Source organism: Podarcis muralis, chromosome 11 (assembly GCF_964188315.1).
Source record: "Podarcis muralis chromosome 11, rPodMur119.hap1.1, whole genome shotgun sequence".
Lineage (NCBI taxonomy): Eukaryota > Metazoa > Chordata > Lepidosauria > Squamata > Lacertidae > Podarcis > Podarcis muralis.
This window is the reverse complement of record NC_135665.1, coordinates 54,631,202-54,648,290: the sequence shown is the minus strand read 5'-3', so window position 1 is coordinate 54,648,290 and position 17,089 is coordinate 54,631,202. Positions and strand designations below refer to the sequence as shown.

Genomic DNA, 17,089 nt, shown 5'->3' with positions numbered 1-17,089 from the left:
AAAATACCTAATAAAAATAAAAACAGCAACCCAGTAGCCCCCCCAACACCATATTTTAAAAGGGCATAGGAGCTGGATCAACCAAATGCCTGGTTAAAGAGGAACGTTTTTGCCTGACACCTTCAGGTGTATAAGGACGGCGCCAGGTGAACTTCTCTGGGGAGAGCATTCCACAGATAGGGAGCCACTGCAGAGAAGGCCCCGTTCTCGTGTTGCCACCCTCTGGCCCTCTCAAGGAGGTGGCACATGAAGAAGGGCCTCAGAAGATGATCTCAGGGCCCGGGTAGGTCCATATGGAAAGAGGCGGTCCTTGTGTTATTGCGGTCCTGGGCCGTTTAAGGTTTTATAGGTCAAAACCAGCACTGGAAACTAATTAGTAGATCTAGTCTAGATCTAGTCTGGGTTTCAGTGGGAAACTCCATGGGAGTCTTCCAGGACAATCTAAAATAATAAGGACATAAGAAATGAACCAACGCGTGGGAAACATTGGTGACAATCCTTCCATGAGTGTGTGATTATGGTACAAGGGACCAGACACGGTCTTGTGATTCCTTGCACTGCACTGCCCTTGCAGAAATTTTAGAACTGATCCTGCAACGGCACCTCTGTGCAGCAAATGAAATGGCTGAATGGTTTGCTTTTCCCTGAACAACCCATGCAAAAGAGCAGTGCTTTCCCTACCCGGTGACCTTGGATTACTTAAAAACCACATGGCATGCTTGCTGCTAATCAAATTAGAGTTCGATGATTTCTTCCTATTTGATCAAAATGGAGCCACCTCATCAAAAATGGAAGGGCAGTAATGTAATGGACTGCCTATAGCTGCAAGGCTTGGTTTGATTCCCTTTCATCTATCTGTACTTAACTTTTAGTGCTGAGAACAAAGGTTATTCAATCCCTAGAGCAACAAATTGGCTGAACGGTGAAAAGGTAGCCTGGTTCAGCCGCAATTGTTCTTTGTATTATTTCCCCATTTATTTTAAATTCAACTTCTCCCCTGGAGTGTGTGCACTTTTTTTCCTTCTGAGAACTGATCCAGTGGTCTATTCCACTTGGGATTCTAATGTTGGTTGTTTGGGCCATGTTATGGAGAAGACATGACTGAGAAATATGTTATGAGCACTGATTGCCCCAGGTTGCACATCACAGCAGACCACAGTTAATGGTTTGTCTATTTTGAAAGATTTAGAAACCACTCACATTATAATAAGGGGAGGAGAAGAGGGCAGGACATTTTGGGAATTGGTGGGTTTATGGATTTCCAGACAAATCTTAATTCAGATTGGCTCAGAAGTAATCTAAACTATGCCCCTAGTTTTGGGGGAAGTGACTTATGAATCACTAGTGCTATCATAACACACTTTCCTTCTAGGATTTGAATTCAGTGTACTGAATGTCACTCCCCCATGTTATCACATTTTATTTTTATTTTCTGTGTTTTATATTACAGATAGAAATGATATTCTCATATCCCAGTCCTGTTGCTATGCACTGTATGGTTCTTTGTGATTATATATAGTCACAAAGTGGGAGGGAAGAGAAAGAAAGAAAGAAAGATAAAAGTCTCAGGTGCTGCTGTGATTATGGATTCCAATCCAATGGGAGTAGCTCCCAGATGCTGCAGGACTCAGTTATACTGGTGATTGCTTAATTTCTGCATTTTTTTAAAAAAAACCTCTGAGCTTTATGTTCAGGTTGATAAGGAGACTGGGAGATTGCCCAGCTAAGCAATTATCATTTCCAAGAAAGAGACAAAGACAGTAAGAAGAAAGAGGTGTTGAGCAGAGACATGAATTCAGCCTGTGCTCTGGATCCACTAAAGTCTCCAAAGTTGTAGAATCATGGGTAGGCAAACTAAGGCCCAGGGGCCAGATCCAACCTAATCGCCTTCTAAATCCAGCCTGCGGATGGTCCAGAAATCAGCGTGTTTTTACATGAGTAGAATGTGTGCTTTTATTTAAAATGCATCTCTGAGTTATTTGTGGGGCACAGGAATTCGTTCATTTTTTTTCCAAAAACAGTCCAGCCCTCCACAAGGTCTGGAGGAACAGTGGACCGGCCCCCTGCTGAAAAAGTTTGCTGACCCCTGTAGTAGATCATTCACCTGGACCTGTGAGATGCACAGATGCTGAACTCATCACGGCAGGAAGCTGGAGAAAACACTTTCTTCTGAATCAGTTTCAGGATCTTCCTCCATTGCTGGATCATCAGCTAGTTTGCAGCTTTGATCTCCTGGTTGCTCTTGTTTGTCTGGCTTTCTGTCCTCCCTACCTCTCTGACCTGTCTCATTGTCTTCCCTACTTGGCTACCTATTAGCTGTAGCTTCTTTGTAGTTCATCTACTTTGCATGTAATAGCTCTAGGTTCAATTGCCGGCATTTCCAGGCAGGGCTAGAAATGTCCCTTGACTGAGATCCTGAATGCCAGTCCGTGTGGATGAGCTAGATGGACCAATAGCCCGACTAAGTAAAAGCAGCTTCCTCTAAACCATGGGAGGCAGGTCAAAGGTTTTCCCGAGGGTGGCTGCAACATCAACCTGCAACTGTCCCATTTTTAGAAGCACTTTCAATTTGAGGTGCTTCTCGTCCATGGAATAGTTGAGTGGCATAGTCTCTGAGCCATTTTCATTGTCTTATATTGAGACATTACCAACCAGCAGATGACATGGAAATTGAAAGTGGTGATGTTCCATTAATGGCAGTGATAGACAGGGTTACACAGGGCCACCGACAAAAGGGAGACACAGGGGCTAAATGTGTGCTAGACCCCAAATTACCAGGGACACGTTAGTTTTATTTTTAAACAAGCAAGTCAGTTGCACATATAAAAAGAAAGTTAATAAGCAAAACATGGAGGCAACATGCTCAGGCTTATTAGGTAGATGCAGATAAGCTGCCATTATTAAGGGGGCTTAGGCTAGATTTATTTAGTGTATGTATTTTAAGCAGTAACAGGGGTGCAACTTGAATAAAATATGGGGGGCAGGTAAGCACCACCCCACATAATCGATCACATGACTCGGTACATGCACACCATTTGAATGGCAATGCCCATCAATTTGGGGGCTCCCAGCCACCTCAAAGATTTTATTGGGGGGCAAAGACATCTCGCCCCCTGGGGGTTGACTCCTATGAGCAGCAGTTCTTGGCAATTTATTGCAGTGAGGGAGATGCAAGGTCCCCAGTCTTCCAACTCTACAATTCTATGATAATCTATGATAATCTGCATACCATAGAACAAGCCCAGGAAAATTCTATTGGCATTCTTGCAGGTACATGCTGAAAGCTAGTTCTTAGCCTGGGGACTTCTGGTTCCTTTGTAGAAAGGATCTGCAGAATTTCTAACTAAGCAAAAATTATGTGTGAAAAGTTTGGCTATAATTACCCCAAAGGTTAACAGGAAACTTGAGCCCAAAGTCCTATCTGCAATTTTTAAAAAATATATAAAAACCTTACAAAATAAAGTGGCTCTCATGGGAGTACATAACAGATGCAAGAACAGAGAGGCATCTGAACAGGAAAGAGTTGAGCTCTTGTGTTCCTAGTAAAGGTAAAGGGACCCCTGACCATTAGGTCCAGTCGTGACCAACTCGGGTTGCGGTGCTCATTTCGCTTTATTGGCCGAGGCAGCCAGCATACAGCTTCTGGGTCATGTGGCCAGCATGACTAAGCCGCTTCTGGCGAACCAGAGCAGTGCACGGAAACGCCATTTACCTTCCCGCCAGAGCAGTACCTATTTATCTACTTGCACTTTGACATGCTTTCAAACTGCTAGGTGGGCAGGAGCAGGGACTGAGCAATGGGAGCTCACCCTGTCGCGGGGATTCGAAACACCAACCTTCTGATCGGCAAGTCCTAGGCTCTATGGTTTAACCCACAGCGCCACCCGCGTCCCTCTTGTGTTCCTAAAGAAGGGATTAAAACAATTTCACATACTTTGGCTGTGTGATGCCATTTCCATCAAAGGCAGCACACCTCTGAATAGTAGTTGCTAGAAATCACAAGTGGAAAGAGAGCTGTTGAACTCCTATCTCTTGTAGACTTCCCATACATATCTGGTTGGCCACTGGGAGAACAGGATGCTGGGCTAGATGGATCTTTGGTGTGATCCAGCAGGGCTCTCCTTATGTTCTCATGTTTGCAGACTCTTCTCTGCTTGAATTGAGCAAGATGGACATAAATGGGCTGGTAATGTGATCCCTGTAGGTCCTTCATTCTGTCTGTCTTTTTCCATAATCACATTAAACCATGTACCTATAAGCCAAAAGCGGCAGGCACATAATCTAGTTAAGTTACAAGGAGAAGATAAGAAACATTGCCACAGTATTGTTCATAGAGTGAATCTATCATGAGAAATGCATTTGAAACAGCTTAAAAGAGGACAATCTGGCCTGCTAATGATGTGCCCCCTAGAGCCTGCCTTTTGGAAATGTTGACAGGGCTAAGGAACTGATGACAGCCATCATCTTCTTTGGCTCCACCACCACATTTATTTTATTGCTATTCAAAGCATAAGACATTGTGCATTAGCAAATAGCGGACATCTTTTGCCGCAGAAATGCTCTCCTTGGCAAAAGCAGGTGTCATTTCTAAGGAAGACATTTCAAGGAATGGTGAGGTCGTCCAGCCATGCCCCTCACGTAACGAGCTCCTTTGCTGGTAATCATTCAATGGGTTGCTGGGACACCTTTGTGAGCTCATTACAGGAATTGCTTGACATTTCCTACAGTAATCTTGAAGACACACGCACACCCCTTCAGGAGGGAATTCCATTCCTCAGCATCAGCTCTCTTGATGCCGATCATACTGAGCCATAAATGTGGACAAAGGGTGTTCTCAGACAATGAGAAATAGCCTTTTAAGTCACTTGCTACCGGGAATGTTTGAATATCAGTTTTATAATGGCATCAAAGGCGAAAATTGATCATTACCCTCTTCGGCAACCGTTTCTTTAACGTCCTTCTGAATGGTGAAAAATTGATTTTTGAAAAATCATTAGACAACAAATTCTCAGATAGACTATTAATTGACTACACTTTCCCATTTCTCTACTATTGTCCAACATGACTATGGTGAACTATATAATGCTTTCCTTACAGAAGGGTAGCTTGTATTGTATTTATTATCATTATTCACAATATTCACTTTAAGTCTGTATACGTGATAGATATATGAAATTGAGCATAAGTATCAAATGCACTCTGAATTAAAATGTTTATAGTCTGTTTTCTTGGACTGCAACTCCCATTGTCCCTGGTCTTTGGACATGCTGGCAGGGGCCGATGGGAGTTGTAGTCCAGAATGCGGCAGCTAGACTGGTGACTGGGAGTGGCCGCCGGGACCACATAACACCAGTTCTGAGAGATCTGCATTGGCTCCCAGTACATTTCCGAGCACAATTCAAAGTGTTGGTGCTGACCTTTAAAGCCCTAAACGGCCTCGGTCCAGTATACCTGAAGGAGCGTCTCCACCCCCATCGTTCAGCCAGGACACTGAGATCCAGCGCCGAGGGCCTTCTGGCGGTTCCCTCATTGCGAGAAGTAAGGTTACAGGGAACCAGGCAGAGGGCCTTCTCGGTAGTGGCGCCTGCCCTGTGGAACGCCCTCCCAGCAGATGTCAAAGCAATAAACAACTATTTTACTTTTAAAAGTCATCTGAAGGCAGCCCTCTTTAGGGAAGTTTTTAATGTCTGATGCTGTACTGTTTTTAATATTCAGTTGGAAGCCGCCCAGAGTGGCTGGGGAAACCCAGCCAGATGGGCGGGGTATAAATAATAAATTATTATTATTATTATTATTATTATTATTAGTCCAACAGCATCTTTGTAATAATACATATAACTTGCAAAAAATATGTTTATTGTTTTAGTGGAACTCGTTGAAGAAATGCACCCAACTGAGATTAAGCAGCAAGACAGAACACAGAAACAAAATAAATAATCAAACCATTAATTCTAGTACGTGGGGGGGACGGACCTAAATGTATAATTTGGCATCTCAGTTATTGCTTTATTAATTGTATTATAATTTGGCATTGTTGTAATGAGGCTAGTATTGGATTGTTGTAACTGAAAACTAATAAAAATTATTATCAGAGATTAAACAGCAAGACAAGAGTTTGGGGGGGGGGGGGGGAAGACTCAACAGCAATATTTTCTGAAAATTCCACCCCCTAGACATATCCTCTTCTAGACAAATGGCTTAGGAGCAACTTCTTAAATATTGATGCTTATTGTGAAATATCTTACGTAAACCACTTTGTGAGGTCTTCCTGGAAAGTGGTATTTAAATATAAACAAGAAAGAAACTGTATAGGAACTAAACCTTGACAGGATTGCATTAAAAAGTGGAATGTCCCAATTTTCCTAGGACAGTTGAGTGGTGTGATATTACAGACGTCCAATGCTGAAATCTGTTGTGAAGAAGAGGGGGGATGGAAACAATTGAGCGATGCTATGTCCTTACCCAGACTGCACTACTATTCATAGCTTTCTTTCTTACAAGCAGAGTCAACAAACAATTAACCTTTCCCTCCTTCCCACCATGCAGCTCCTTTGGAACTGTGTGAAAGGCTAATCAGAGAACTGGTGTATAATGCCAGCATTTGATTATGACCAAAGGGCAAAATCCGAATATAGCTAAAAGGAAAAGAAGCTGATTTCAAAATTGCTTTCTAATATCAGCTGAATTGTGCAAATTGGCCTAAAGTAGATGGATCGGTGTCTGTTTGTTTAGGCACGGGATTCCTATAGCAGAAACATAGAGAACCACACTCACTTTGTGTGTGTGGATCAGAACTCCATTGCCTCATGTTTCTGAAATCAAATAGCACTTGAAGCGGTTTCTGGTATGCCTCACTGTTACAAATGCCAAGGAATCAGTTGTCAGGGTTCAGGCTCAGGGCCCTGCAGGGCCTATTTTCCAGCTAAGACTCCCAGAGGTCATGGGCTGGAGCTTAAGTTGGAGAAACTGGCCTATAGGCAGAGGGCCTATGGTGGACTGATATGTCTGTAGTAGCTCATTAGGCTAACTCCTTGGCCTTGGGGTCCCACTCAGAAAAGGGCAGCCAGAACAAGGGATTGGATTGGATCAATACCCTGATGAGGAAAGGTTGCAACATTTGGAGATTTTTATTTTAGAAAAAGAGTGAGTAAGAGGGAGCAGGACAAATATTCTTCATGGTATGGAGAAAGTAGATTAGGAGACATTTTTCATTTTCCACATAATGCTAGAGCTCACGTCCATCCAGTGAAGATGGTTGTTGGAAGATTCAGATCAGACAAAATAAAATGGTGGAGAGGCTTGGTGTGAATGAGTCTGCTTTGTAGGTTCACCTGCATGCTTGCAGTTCAGCAGCCTCGTGAAACAGACAGAACTACGACTCTAACCATTGCTGTCAATACTTTGTGGATGTTGGAAGATTCTGGACACAAAGAAGGAAGTACTCATTCAATTAGTTAAATTATGGGATTCGCTGTCATAAGAGGTAGTGGTGGTCTGCAACTTGGTTTGCTTTGGAAGAGGATTGTGCAAGTTCATGAAGGAAAAAGCCATTGACGTTCTCACAGTGGCCAATCAGATGACTACAGGGAGCCTGCAAGCTGGACAGCACTCTACCTGTGATGGCCTGGGACTCAGGCTCAGACTCAGAACTAGAGGAGACTTGGTCTGCACTGGATCCTTTGCCTCAGGCATCATCTGAACCAAGTCTGGGGCCTGATCCTGAAGAGTCCCAGTCTGCACAGGTTCCCCTGCAACAAGCACCAGCTGAGCCGAGTCAGGGGCCTGAGCCTGCCCAGGCTCCAGATGCGGGGATTACCTCGTTGCCTTCAGCTGGGCCATCACTTACAGCTGCTCCACTACCAGTTGGGTCAGGATCTAGTAACCCACCGACATCTCCCGAGCTGCAGAGGCTTAGGTCTGAGAGAAGGAGAGACCTGAGTACTCGCAGGAGGAGTGCTCGCCTTCAGGCAAGACAGGGAGGTGAGTCACTGGGGGATCAGGACCAGCCGCTACCCCGACAGAGATAAAAGCCTGTTGGACCCTGCCCCAGGTTGCGGGAGCAACATTGCTGTTTGCTAGAACCAGCCTGAGACCTGACCTTGCCTGGTTTCCTGCCTTGTGTTCTGCTTGGGCCCTGTCGGACTGACTCTTCACGGAACCCTTGGATTTGGGACTGGATCTGGACTGCCTTGCTCGGGTTTACCCCCAGGCCCAGCACACTACAAACCTGTTCAGAGTCCAGAGAAGCGGACATGGAGCAATGGATCCAAACTACAAGAAAGAAGATTCCACCTAAACATTAGGAAGAACTTCCTGACAGTAAGAGCTGTTCGACAGTGGAATTTGCTGCCAAGGAGTGTGGTGGAGTCTCCTTCTTTGGAGGTCTTTAAGCAGAGGCTTGACAACCATATGTCAGGAGTCTCTCATGGTGTTTCCTGCTTGGCAGGGGGTTGGACTCGATGGCCCTTGTGGTCTCTTCCAGCTCTATGATTCTATGATTCTATGATAATGCCTCTGACAGTGGAGGTAGAACATAGCCATAGATAATAGCCAATGATGGCTTGACTTCCATGAATCAGTCGAATCCTCTTTTAAAACCAGCCAAGTTGGTGGCCATCATTGCCTTCTGTGGGAGCAAGTTCCATAGTTTAATTAAGTGCTGTGAGAAGAAGGACTTTCTTTCACCTATGCTGAATCTTTCAACATACACCTTCATCGGATGTTCATGAGTTATAACATTTTGAGAGTGGGAGAAAAGATTTTCTCTGTCCGTTTTCTCCATGCCATCCTTTTTACTCTTTTTCTAATGAAGTTTTTTTTTTAATTAAAAAAAATATATCCTGACATTCCTTGTATAGCAAGGATGTTCCACTTCTTTTCCTGATGATTGCTGCATTTTCCTGCAATCTGTCAGGGGCTGCGTGCTGATTGTGTGTGTCGCTAAAGTCAGCAATGGACAAGGACAGTATATAAAAGCATGCAGAGCCTCCATTTCCCTTTCCACCAATCCTCCTTCCTGTTCCTTCCTTTTCCTCTCCACCCAGTGGGGCTGCAGTGGTAGGGGACAGGTTGCTCACGCTAGTGGGCTCCACTCCTCTCTTTCAAAAGGGCTTTCAAAATTAGGCTGGGAGCCACAAGTTGCCTGTACAGTGGTACCTTGGTTCTCAACTTGGAACCCAAACACTGCAAACCCAGAAGTAAGTGTTCCGGTTTGCAAACTATTTTCAGAAGCTGAACATGCTCTCTTCTGAGTGTTATGCTTCGTTTTTGAGTGCCACACTTCCGTTTTGAGTGCCACACTTCTGTTTTGAGTGTTATGCTGAAGTCTGTCTGTTTTTGCTATTTGTTTTGCGTTTTTGTTTTTTGCGGCTCTTTTTGGTTTGTTTTTGTGACTGTGTGGAACCCAGTTCAGTTACTGGCTGATTGATTGTGTGGCTGCAGTACAATGTTTATTGCTTTCATTTTATGGATCAATGGTCTCATTAGAAAGTAAAATTCATGTTAAATTGCTGTTAAATTGTTGTTTTTAAAAGTTTGGGACGGATTAATTCCCATTACTTTCTATGGGAAAGTGCACCTTGTTTTGGAATGCTTTGGTTTTGGAATGGACTTACAGAACAAATTAAGTTTGAGAACCAAGGTACCACTTTTTGTGCCTCAAGGCCCCAAGCCACCCCCCAAATAAATGACTTCACACTGACACATAATTTTAGTTTAAGTAATTGGGCAAATTTGGGCCACAACTTTATTGATTACAGCATAGTGAGTGGTATTGGCCTTAGGCATTGGCAACAGACTATAACTGACTCCTGCCAGGAAGTCTGGAAGGGTAAACACCAAACAAGGGAGCAATATCGATGAAGATCAACCGAAGCTCACCCCGGGGTTTCTGTGGTCCTGGCATGGCCCTAGCCCCTCAAGCAGACTTTGGACGAGATCCAGGACCCCCAGATTCCAATACCGGAATACCCTTATTCATGGAGGGGCAGGTGATGGCTGCAGCTTCCCTTCCAGTCAGCAACCCAGCCAATGCCTAACTGCCAAACCTTACATAGTTGTGACGGTTGCTAAGGGGGTAGGCAAAAACCAAATGGCCAGTGCCAATCTTCCAAATGGAAAAAAAAAATCCTACCCGGTCCCCATTCCAAAACAGACGACCACACCATGTCCAAAGCAAGGCCAAGACAAGACAAACAAACAAATAAAACCCATAGGGATGGGAGGGTGGGTGGGTGTTTGGCAGCATGAAGCAAGGGCCGTTGGCCATGTTGCATTTCCGCTTTAATAATAATAATAATAATAATAATAATAATAATAATAATAATAATTTATTTATACCCCGCCCATCTGGCTGAGTTTCCCCAGCCACTCTGGGCGGCTCCCAATCAAGTGTTAAAAACAGTACAGCGTTAAATATTAAAAACTTCCCTGAACAGGGCTGCCTTAAGATGTCTTCTGAATGTCAGGTAGTTGTTTATCTCTTTGACATCTGATGGGAGTGCATTCCACAGAGTGGGCACAACTACCGAGAAGGCCCTATGTCTGGTTCCTTGTAGCCTCACTTCTCACAATGAGGGAACCGCCAGAAGGTCCTCGGCACTGGATCTCAGTGTCTGGGCTGAACGATTGGGGTGGAGACGCTCCTTCAGGTATATAGCCCCCTAATCACGCCTCCATAACCGGATTGGCTCAAGCAGCCTGGCGTGACTGTGGGGCCACACTATACATGCCTGGCTCCACACCCTAGGACCCTACCAAATAGGTTTTGGGGGATGTCCCATGGCCCGCGTGCAACCAGGACCCTCTGTGAGGAGGATCCCATATACAGCTACTGTTTTGCTAGTGCTCTCATTCATACTTACTATGTTTATATCTTACTGCTCTATGATTTTATTTTTTTAAATGTTTATATTGTCACTTTTGGGTATGGTTATTTTTATCTTGAAATTTTACCTGACTTTGATTTTTTTAAAGGAAAGCCTAGATATAATTTTTAACATAAGTATTTTTACTGACCTTGTGTGATCGAAAGTAATGATATGAATTGAGCCTTAGCTACTGTGTACAAGAAGGCTGAAGAATCATGATATGTGTCTGCAGCTCTGATAGACTCTGGAATCCACTGTGTGCATATTTCACAATGCCATTTGCTATTGATACAGTTGTAAAAACTTTATAATTCAGACATTATGCATGGCTGCTTAAGAAATACAATTGCATTTTCTGTATCAAAAAATAAGCCAGGGATGCTACCCAGGAAATTAAAATCTAATCTGGTTTTCTAGCAACCATGAATATTCAAAATAATGAATATTGTTCCCTGGTTGAAAGCTGACAAACAGGACTGATTTCCCTCACCCCCCCTTGTCTCCTTTGATGATGGGAAAACTCATTAGAAATGTGATGTTATTAGCAGTTTCTCTTGAATTGCAAATTTTTATCATACTATAACTAGTATTATGGTAATGATGAAATTAAATTAAATTAGCATATCATATACCATACAGCAAAAGTGTTAATACATTATAGTAATACAAGACAACAGATAATTGCCAGCTTAATAGGAATTTGTCCTCCGAAAAGATAATCTGGCTTAAGTCTTCCTCCTCTGTGCTTGGAAATAATGTTGCTCGTATTGATTCATTTTGCAAAGCTAATCACAGGTTATACTTATGCAAATGAAGATGTTGTCCCCACTGTTACATAATCAATGTGGTTATCCAAGCTTTGCCCAGACACATCAAAGGTCTGGTCAGTTTTGAAACATGATGCATCATGAAAACCTATATTGGATATGGTTGCAGATGAATGGCTGCTGTTATAGATCCAGGGTGCTGGAGTTTGTAGATGCAAGTCACCCATAATTCTTAGAATTAGTAGAAGTTAGAATTAATCAAGTTTGATTAACCTGTGTTCAAACACCAAAATACCTGGGTTTAGCTTGTGCTAGTAAGCTACCCTAGCCTGGCAGAGCTAGCTGAGTTTAAGCCATTAAGGCACAAAGACCAGTGATGGCCCATGATGGAAGCCATCAAGAGATAGTGAACACTGCCAGACAAGGAGGGGAGGGACCGCTCCTCCAGCTATATATAGTGGGCATAGGCCAGTGCCAGGTTTAAGCTTTCAGCGTTGCATGACGTAGGCTGGAGGAAATTGTTTTCTCTGCACTATCAGTGAGAAGGAAGGGGGGAACAGAACACGATGTGTCATTTTTTTGCGATATATATATATATATTTGTGATATATATGCATTCATGCTCACTAAGATCTTTTTCTCCCTGTTTTGTTCTTGCAGTTCCACCATGGTTTATCAATCATCCTTCAAATCTCTATGCCTATGAAAGTATGGACATCGAGTTCGAATGCTCTGTTTCTGGAAAACCGATTCCTACAGTGCAATGGATCAAGAATGGAGAAGTCGTCATTCCTAGTGATTATTTTCAGATAGTGGTAATCATTATTTGTTTTTACCATTATTCCAAAACAAGGAAACAGACACAATTCAATGGGTGCAACAAAAGCTCTGTAAAAGGTGCTACCAAAAGTAGACTTAGTTAGTTTTAGCTTTAGTTTTCCTTTAGATCCTGGCTCCTTCAAGTTTCCCCAGATTTCTCCCAGGTCCCTTGCTATTCCCCTCCATCTGCCTTCGGCTGCAGCAACTGTTTCCCCTGTCCTGTTCTGAACCTGGTCCTTTAATATACACCAGCCAGACTTCTCTACCTGGTCACTTGGGTATACTCATAAAAAAAGAACAGTCGCCATCAATAGCTAAAGGAAGCTATGGCAGCACACTAACAGCAAAAGAAAATCAGCTTAGTCCATCAAAAGCCTATGAGCAGAAGGTAAGTTTTTACCTGGTGCTGAAAAGATGTCAACAAAGGTGGCAGGTGGATCTCAGTGGGGAAAACATTCCACAGATGAAGAGCTGCAACCGGAAAGGCCTCTCACCTTCTGAGACTCCCTCAGAGGGAAGACCTGGAGAAGAGCCTCAGAAGAAATACCTAGGGCACCTTCAAAGATGCTACAAAGATGTGTAGCAGTGGGCAACCTGTCTGTTCAGGAAACTTGTCTGTCATCACTCACTGTTTGTTGAGAAACCCTTAAAATGTTTCTGGGGTACTCCAAGCACAGCTGAAAAAACCCTGCCCCAGAACGCTGGTCTTTAATAACCCGTTACTGAGCCCTATCTAATGTGAAACACAACAACAGCACTACTATCATACAAAGTGGTTAAAAAGAAAAACAAATGAGTGAGAACTCAGGTGCATTTTTGTACTAAAGGTGGGCCCCAGGTGAGGAAATGTTGAAGACTAGTGGGCTACTTTGCAAAACGCCCTCCATAGACCCACTTTGACAGGTGGGTGCCAATCACTTGGCATCCTAATGACATCTACCCTACAGTTGAACAGCTCTTAACATTAGGCGGTCAAAACAGGTGTGTCCCATCCTGTCATAACATTCCAGACTTTCTCCCCCACTGACAGATCTCTTGCATAAAGCTCTTTGATACAGGAAATCATGGATAATGTACAATGGAAGTTACCGGGCTAAGGCTACACATAACCTTCATTGTTTGCCTGCCCAGATAATACGTGGAATAGGTGGAGTTGTCTTCAGTTCAGAAGTAGTTAACTGATGCTTTATTAAAAAAAATTGTGGCCATTGGATAATCCACCCCGCCATAATGACTTTTATTTTAGAGGTTTAGCAATCTCATGCATATAGATCAGCTTGCCCTTTCCTAATTAATGTTCCTTCTATTAAGTGAAATTGACAATGATTATCTAAATTAAACATGTTCCAGTTAATAAAAAGGCATGGGCGCTTTCCCCGCTTTTCATTCAGAGAGGAAGATTTACTCAGTTATAGGAGCATCCAAGTTCACACAACTTTACCCACCATTGCTGTTTATAATAAAGACAATCAGGCAGGCTTTGCTCAGCTTGCCAAGAGACAGACATTTTCATTAAGTAATTGGGAAAGGGCAGGTTCCCTTTTTGTTCTTTTTTTCCAAAACTGCCCAGGGAAGAAAGACTTTTAATAAGAGAATCATTCTAGGCAGAACATTTTTATTTATTTCTTCTCCTTTTTTGCGGTGCCAAAGACTCTTCCTTAGAAGCCAAAGTTTTACAGCATCATTTAGTTCTGCCTGCCAACAGCACCTCCAGATGAAACCCTGCCCGGATGCAGCTGAAACGAAATGGCCTCCTTCCCTTTGTGGCTGCCTGTAACCTGGGAAGGGTTGACGTTCAAATCCTTTCGCTTGCCTGGAAAAGTGTTTAAAAACACCCACACAAATCCACCCACACAAATCCACCGAGAGCCAGTGTGGTGTAGTGGTTAAGAGCAGTGGACTCGTAATCTTGGGAACCGGGTTCGCGTCTCCGCTCCTCCACATACAGCTGCTGGGTGACCCTGGGCCAGTCACACTTCTTTGAAGTCTCTCAGCCCCACTCACCTCACAGAGTGTTTGTTGTGGGGGAGGAAGGGAAAGGAGAATGTTAGCCGCTTTGAGACTCCTTCGGGTAGTGATAAAGCGGGATATCAAATCCAAACTCTTCTTCTTCTTCTCTTCTTCTTCTTCTGCCACTAAGTGCACCCATTATGCAATGCAGACCCCTCTTGATGTCGATTCTACATGTTGCATAAAGTGTTTGCGCTGCCCTTACGTGCGGCCGCAGTATTACTATTAGTTAATCAAATGTCCTGGTAGCAGGGTGAGCAAACCGAGTCAGCACATTATTTAATGTATGTGCATTTTATTACAATCCTCTAGGGATGAACTGGCGGGCATGAGTGAGTACCAGCATACCTTAAAGAGGATGCTTTTTTTGGATGGCTTTAAAAGAGGATCAAACAAATTCAGGGCGGTAGAGGCTTTTAGCCATAGTGGCTATGCTCTGCCTTAATATTTGAAGGCTGTTTGCTTTTGACTATCAGTTGTTGAAAAGCGCAGGAGGGCAGAGTACTCTTGCCCTTGGGTCTTGCTTGCAGGATTCCCATAGGCATCTGGTTGGCCACTGGGATGACAGATCGATGGATTGATCCATGCTACTGACTTCCAGTTGCTGGAAACCTTCCTTACAACTCTTTCCCCTGTTTTAGCCATATCCATGTTGCTGGTGGTGCTGGCTTCTAAAACATTACTAAAGGAGGCTGGGACTAAAAGGTTTTTGCCTGGGGGCTGGGTTTCAATAGTGGCATCAGTAATAAACTGCTTTAACTGCAATAATCTCTCAGCAGTGTGCAAGAAATACAATACCAAAAATGTAAAAATTGGTCCAGACTTTTGCAGTTCCACCTCATGTGGATCGGGGTTACCTGTCCTCAGAGGATCAACAGCAATGCATGGCCGAAGCGCAAAAAAAAGAGGGCTTGTGGACAGATAGTCTTGCAGTGTGATGGTAGGGGAGGCAACCTTTGTCATGCGGGTGGCAAGGAGAGGTAAAAATTGGCTGAAAGGGGTTGGCTGGACAAAAGAAAAAATTGGTGGCAGGTAAAAAAAGGACCTAGGGATGCGGGTGGCGCTGTGGGTAAAACCTCAGCGTCTAGGGCTTGCCGATCGAAAGGTCGGTGGTTCGAATCCCCGCGGCGGGGTGCGCTCCCGTCGCTCGGTCCCAGCGCCTGCCAACCTAGCAGTTCGAAAGCACTCCCGGGTGCAAGTAGATAAATAGGGACCGCTTACTGGCGGGAAGGTAAACGGCGTTTCCGTGTGCTGCGCTGGCTCGCCAGATGCAGCTTTGTCACGCTGGCCACGTGACCCGGAAGTGTCTCAGGACAGCGCTGGCCCCCGGCCTCTTGAGTGAGATGGGCGCACAACCCCAGAGTCTGTCAAGACTGGCCCGTACGGGCAGGGGTACCTTTACCTTTAAAAAAGGACCTGTGACACATCTGCTTTCGGTTCTGGCCATACTCATCAACCTTTTTGGCTCCTAATAATAATAATACTAATAATACTACTACTACTAATAATAATAATAATAATAATAATAATAATAATAATAATAATAATAATTTATTATTTATACCCCGCCCATCTGGCTGGGTTTCCCCAGCCACTCTGGGCGGCTTCCAACCAAATATTAAAAACAATATAGCTGTCCACCACTAGCATCAGACCTTCGCACCATGAGCCAATGACCCAGCTGGTTACTGGCCCCAAGGGAATGCAGCCTTGAACAGAGGTAGTGGCCTGTGGGGATGGGTGGCTCCTTGCACCTGACCTCTGAACGGCAGTCATTACCTCTTAGAATCCTAGACTTGTAGAGTTGGAAGGCACCCCGAGGGCCAACTAGTCCAACTCCCTGCATGGAGGAAACTCAAGGAAAGCATCCATCATAGATGCTCATCCAACCTCTGCTTAAAAACCGTCAAGGAAGGAGGGCCCACAGCCTCCCGAGGGAGTTTGTTCCATTGTTCCACCTCTTAGCAGGAGGCAGAAGAGGGTGAGGCAGCAGGTGGCTGACACCATGTGGGTGCCCAAACAGAGTCCACCTGGCATACCTACCCATCTGCTTGCAAAATGCCAGTGCCCTCACCCCTCCCTATAAGCAGTAGCTACTCTGCAATGGGAGGTCAGGTACAAGGAGCCCCCTTCTCCTTGCTGGCCGCTACTGCTATATAGAAAACAAGTTTCCCCACAGCTTATCTCACAGAAAACATTGAGGAAACCATAAAACTGAAGTGTGCCTCCAATTTTAATTCAGGAGAAAGAAAGAAAAAACCTGTGAAGTTTCTGAGGCACAGCTCTAGGTAATTGCTTCTGCTTCTCTCCCTCTCTTTAGGGTGGCAGCAACCTGCGGATTCTGGGCTTGGTAAAATCAGACGAAGGCTTCTACCAGTGTGTAGCTGAAAATGATGCTGGGAATGCTCAAACCAGTGCGCAGCTCATCATCCCTGAACCTGGTAAGATGCAAAAGGCATACAGAATCGTTTGCTTTGTTTTAATTAATATGAATAGCAGAGTCTTGGACTGTGTGACTAGCGGCAGAGCATATGCCCTGTTGCCCAGGGCGGGCGTGCTCCCGAGGGGGGCGGAGCACACTCACAAAGGGGGGTGAGGCACGGAGGGTGCCCTCCCAGGTGCAGG

The 17,089-nt window shown here is 44.3% G+C and overlaps 1 protein-coding gene across 3 annotated transcripts in view; it reads left to right on the top strand.

Annotated features, from left to right (window-relative positions):
- Positions 1-17,089, top strand: part of DCC (DCC netrin 1 receptor) — a 928,036-nt gene that overhangs the window by 569,603 nt on the left and 341,344 nt on the right. For all 3 annotated transcript variants that reach the window (XM_077936487.1, XM_077936485.1, XM_028749092.2), the window contains exons 6-7: positions 12,296-12,450; positions 16,785-16,905. In XM_077936487.1, coding sequence (XP_077792613.1) covers positions 12,296-12,450; positions 16,785-16,905 — 276 coding nt within the window. The remainder of the gene's footprint in view (positions 1-12,295; positions 12,451-16,784; positions 16,906-17,089) is intronic.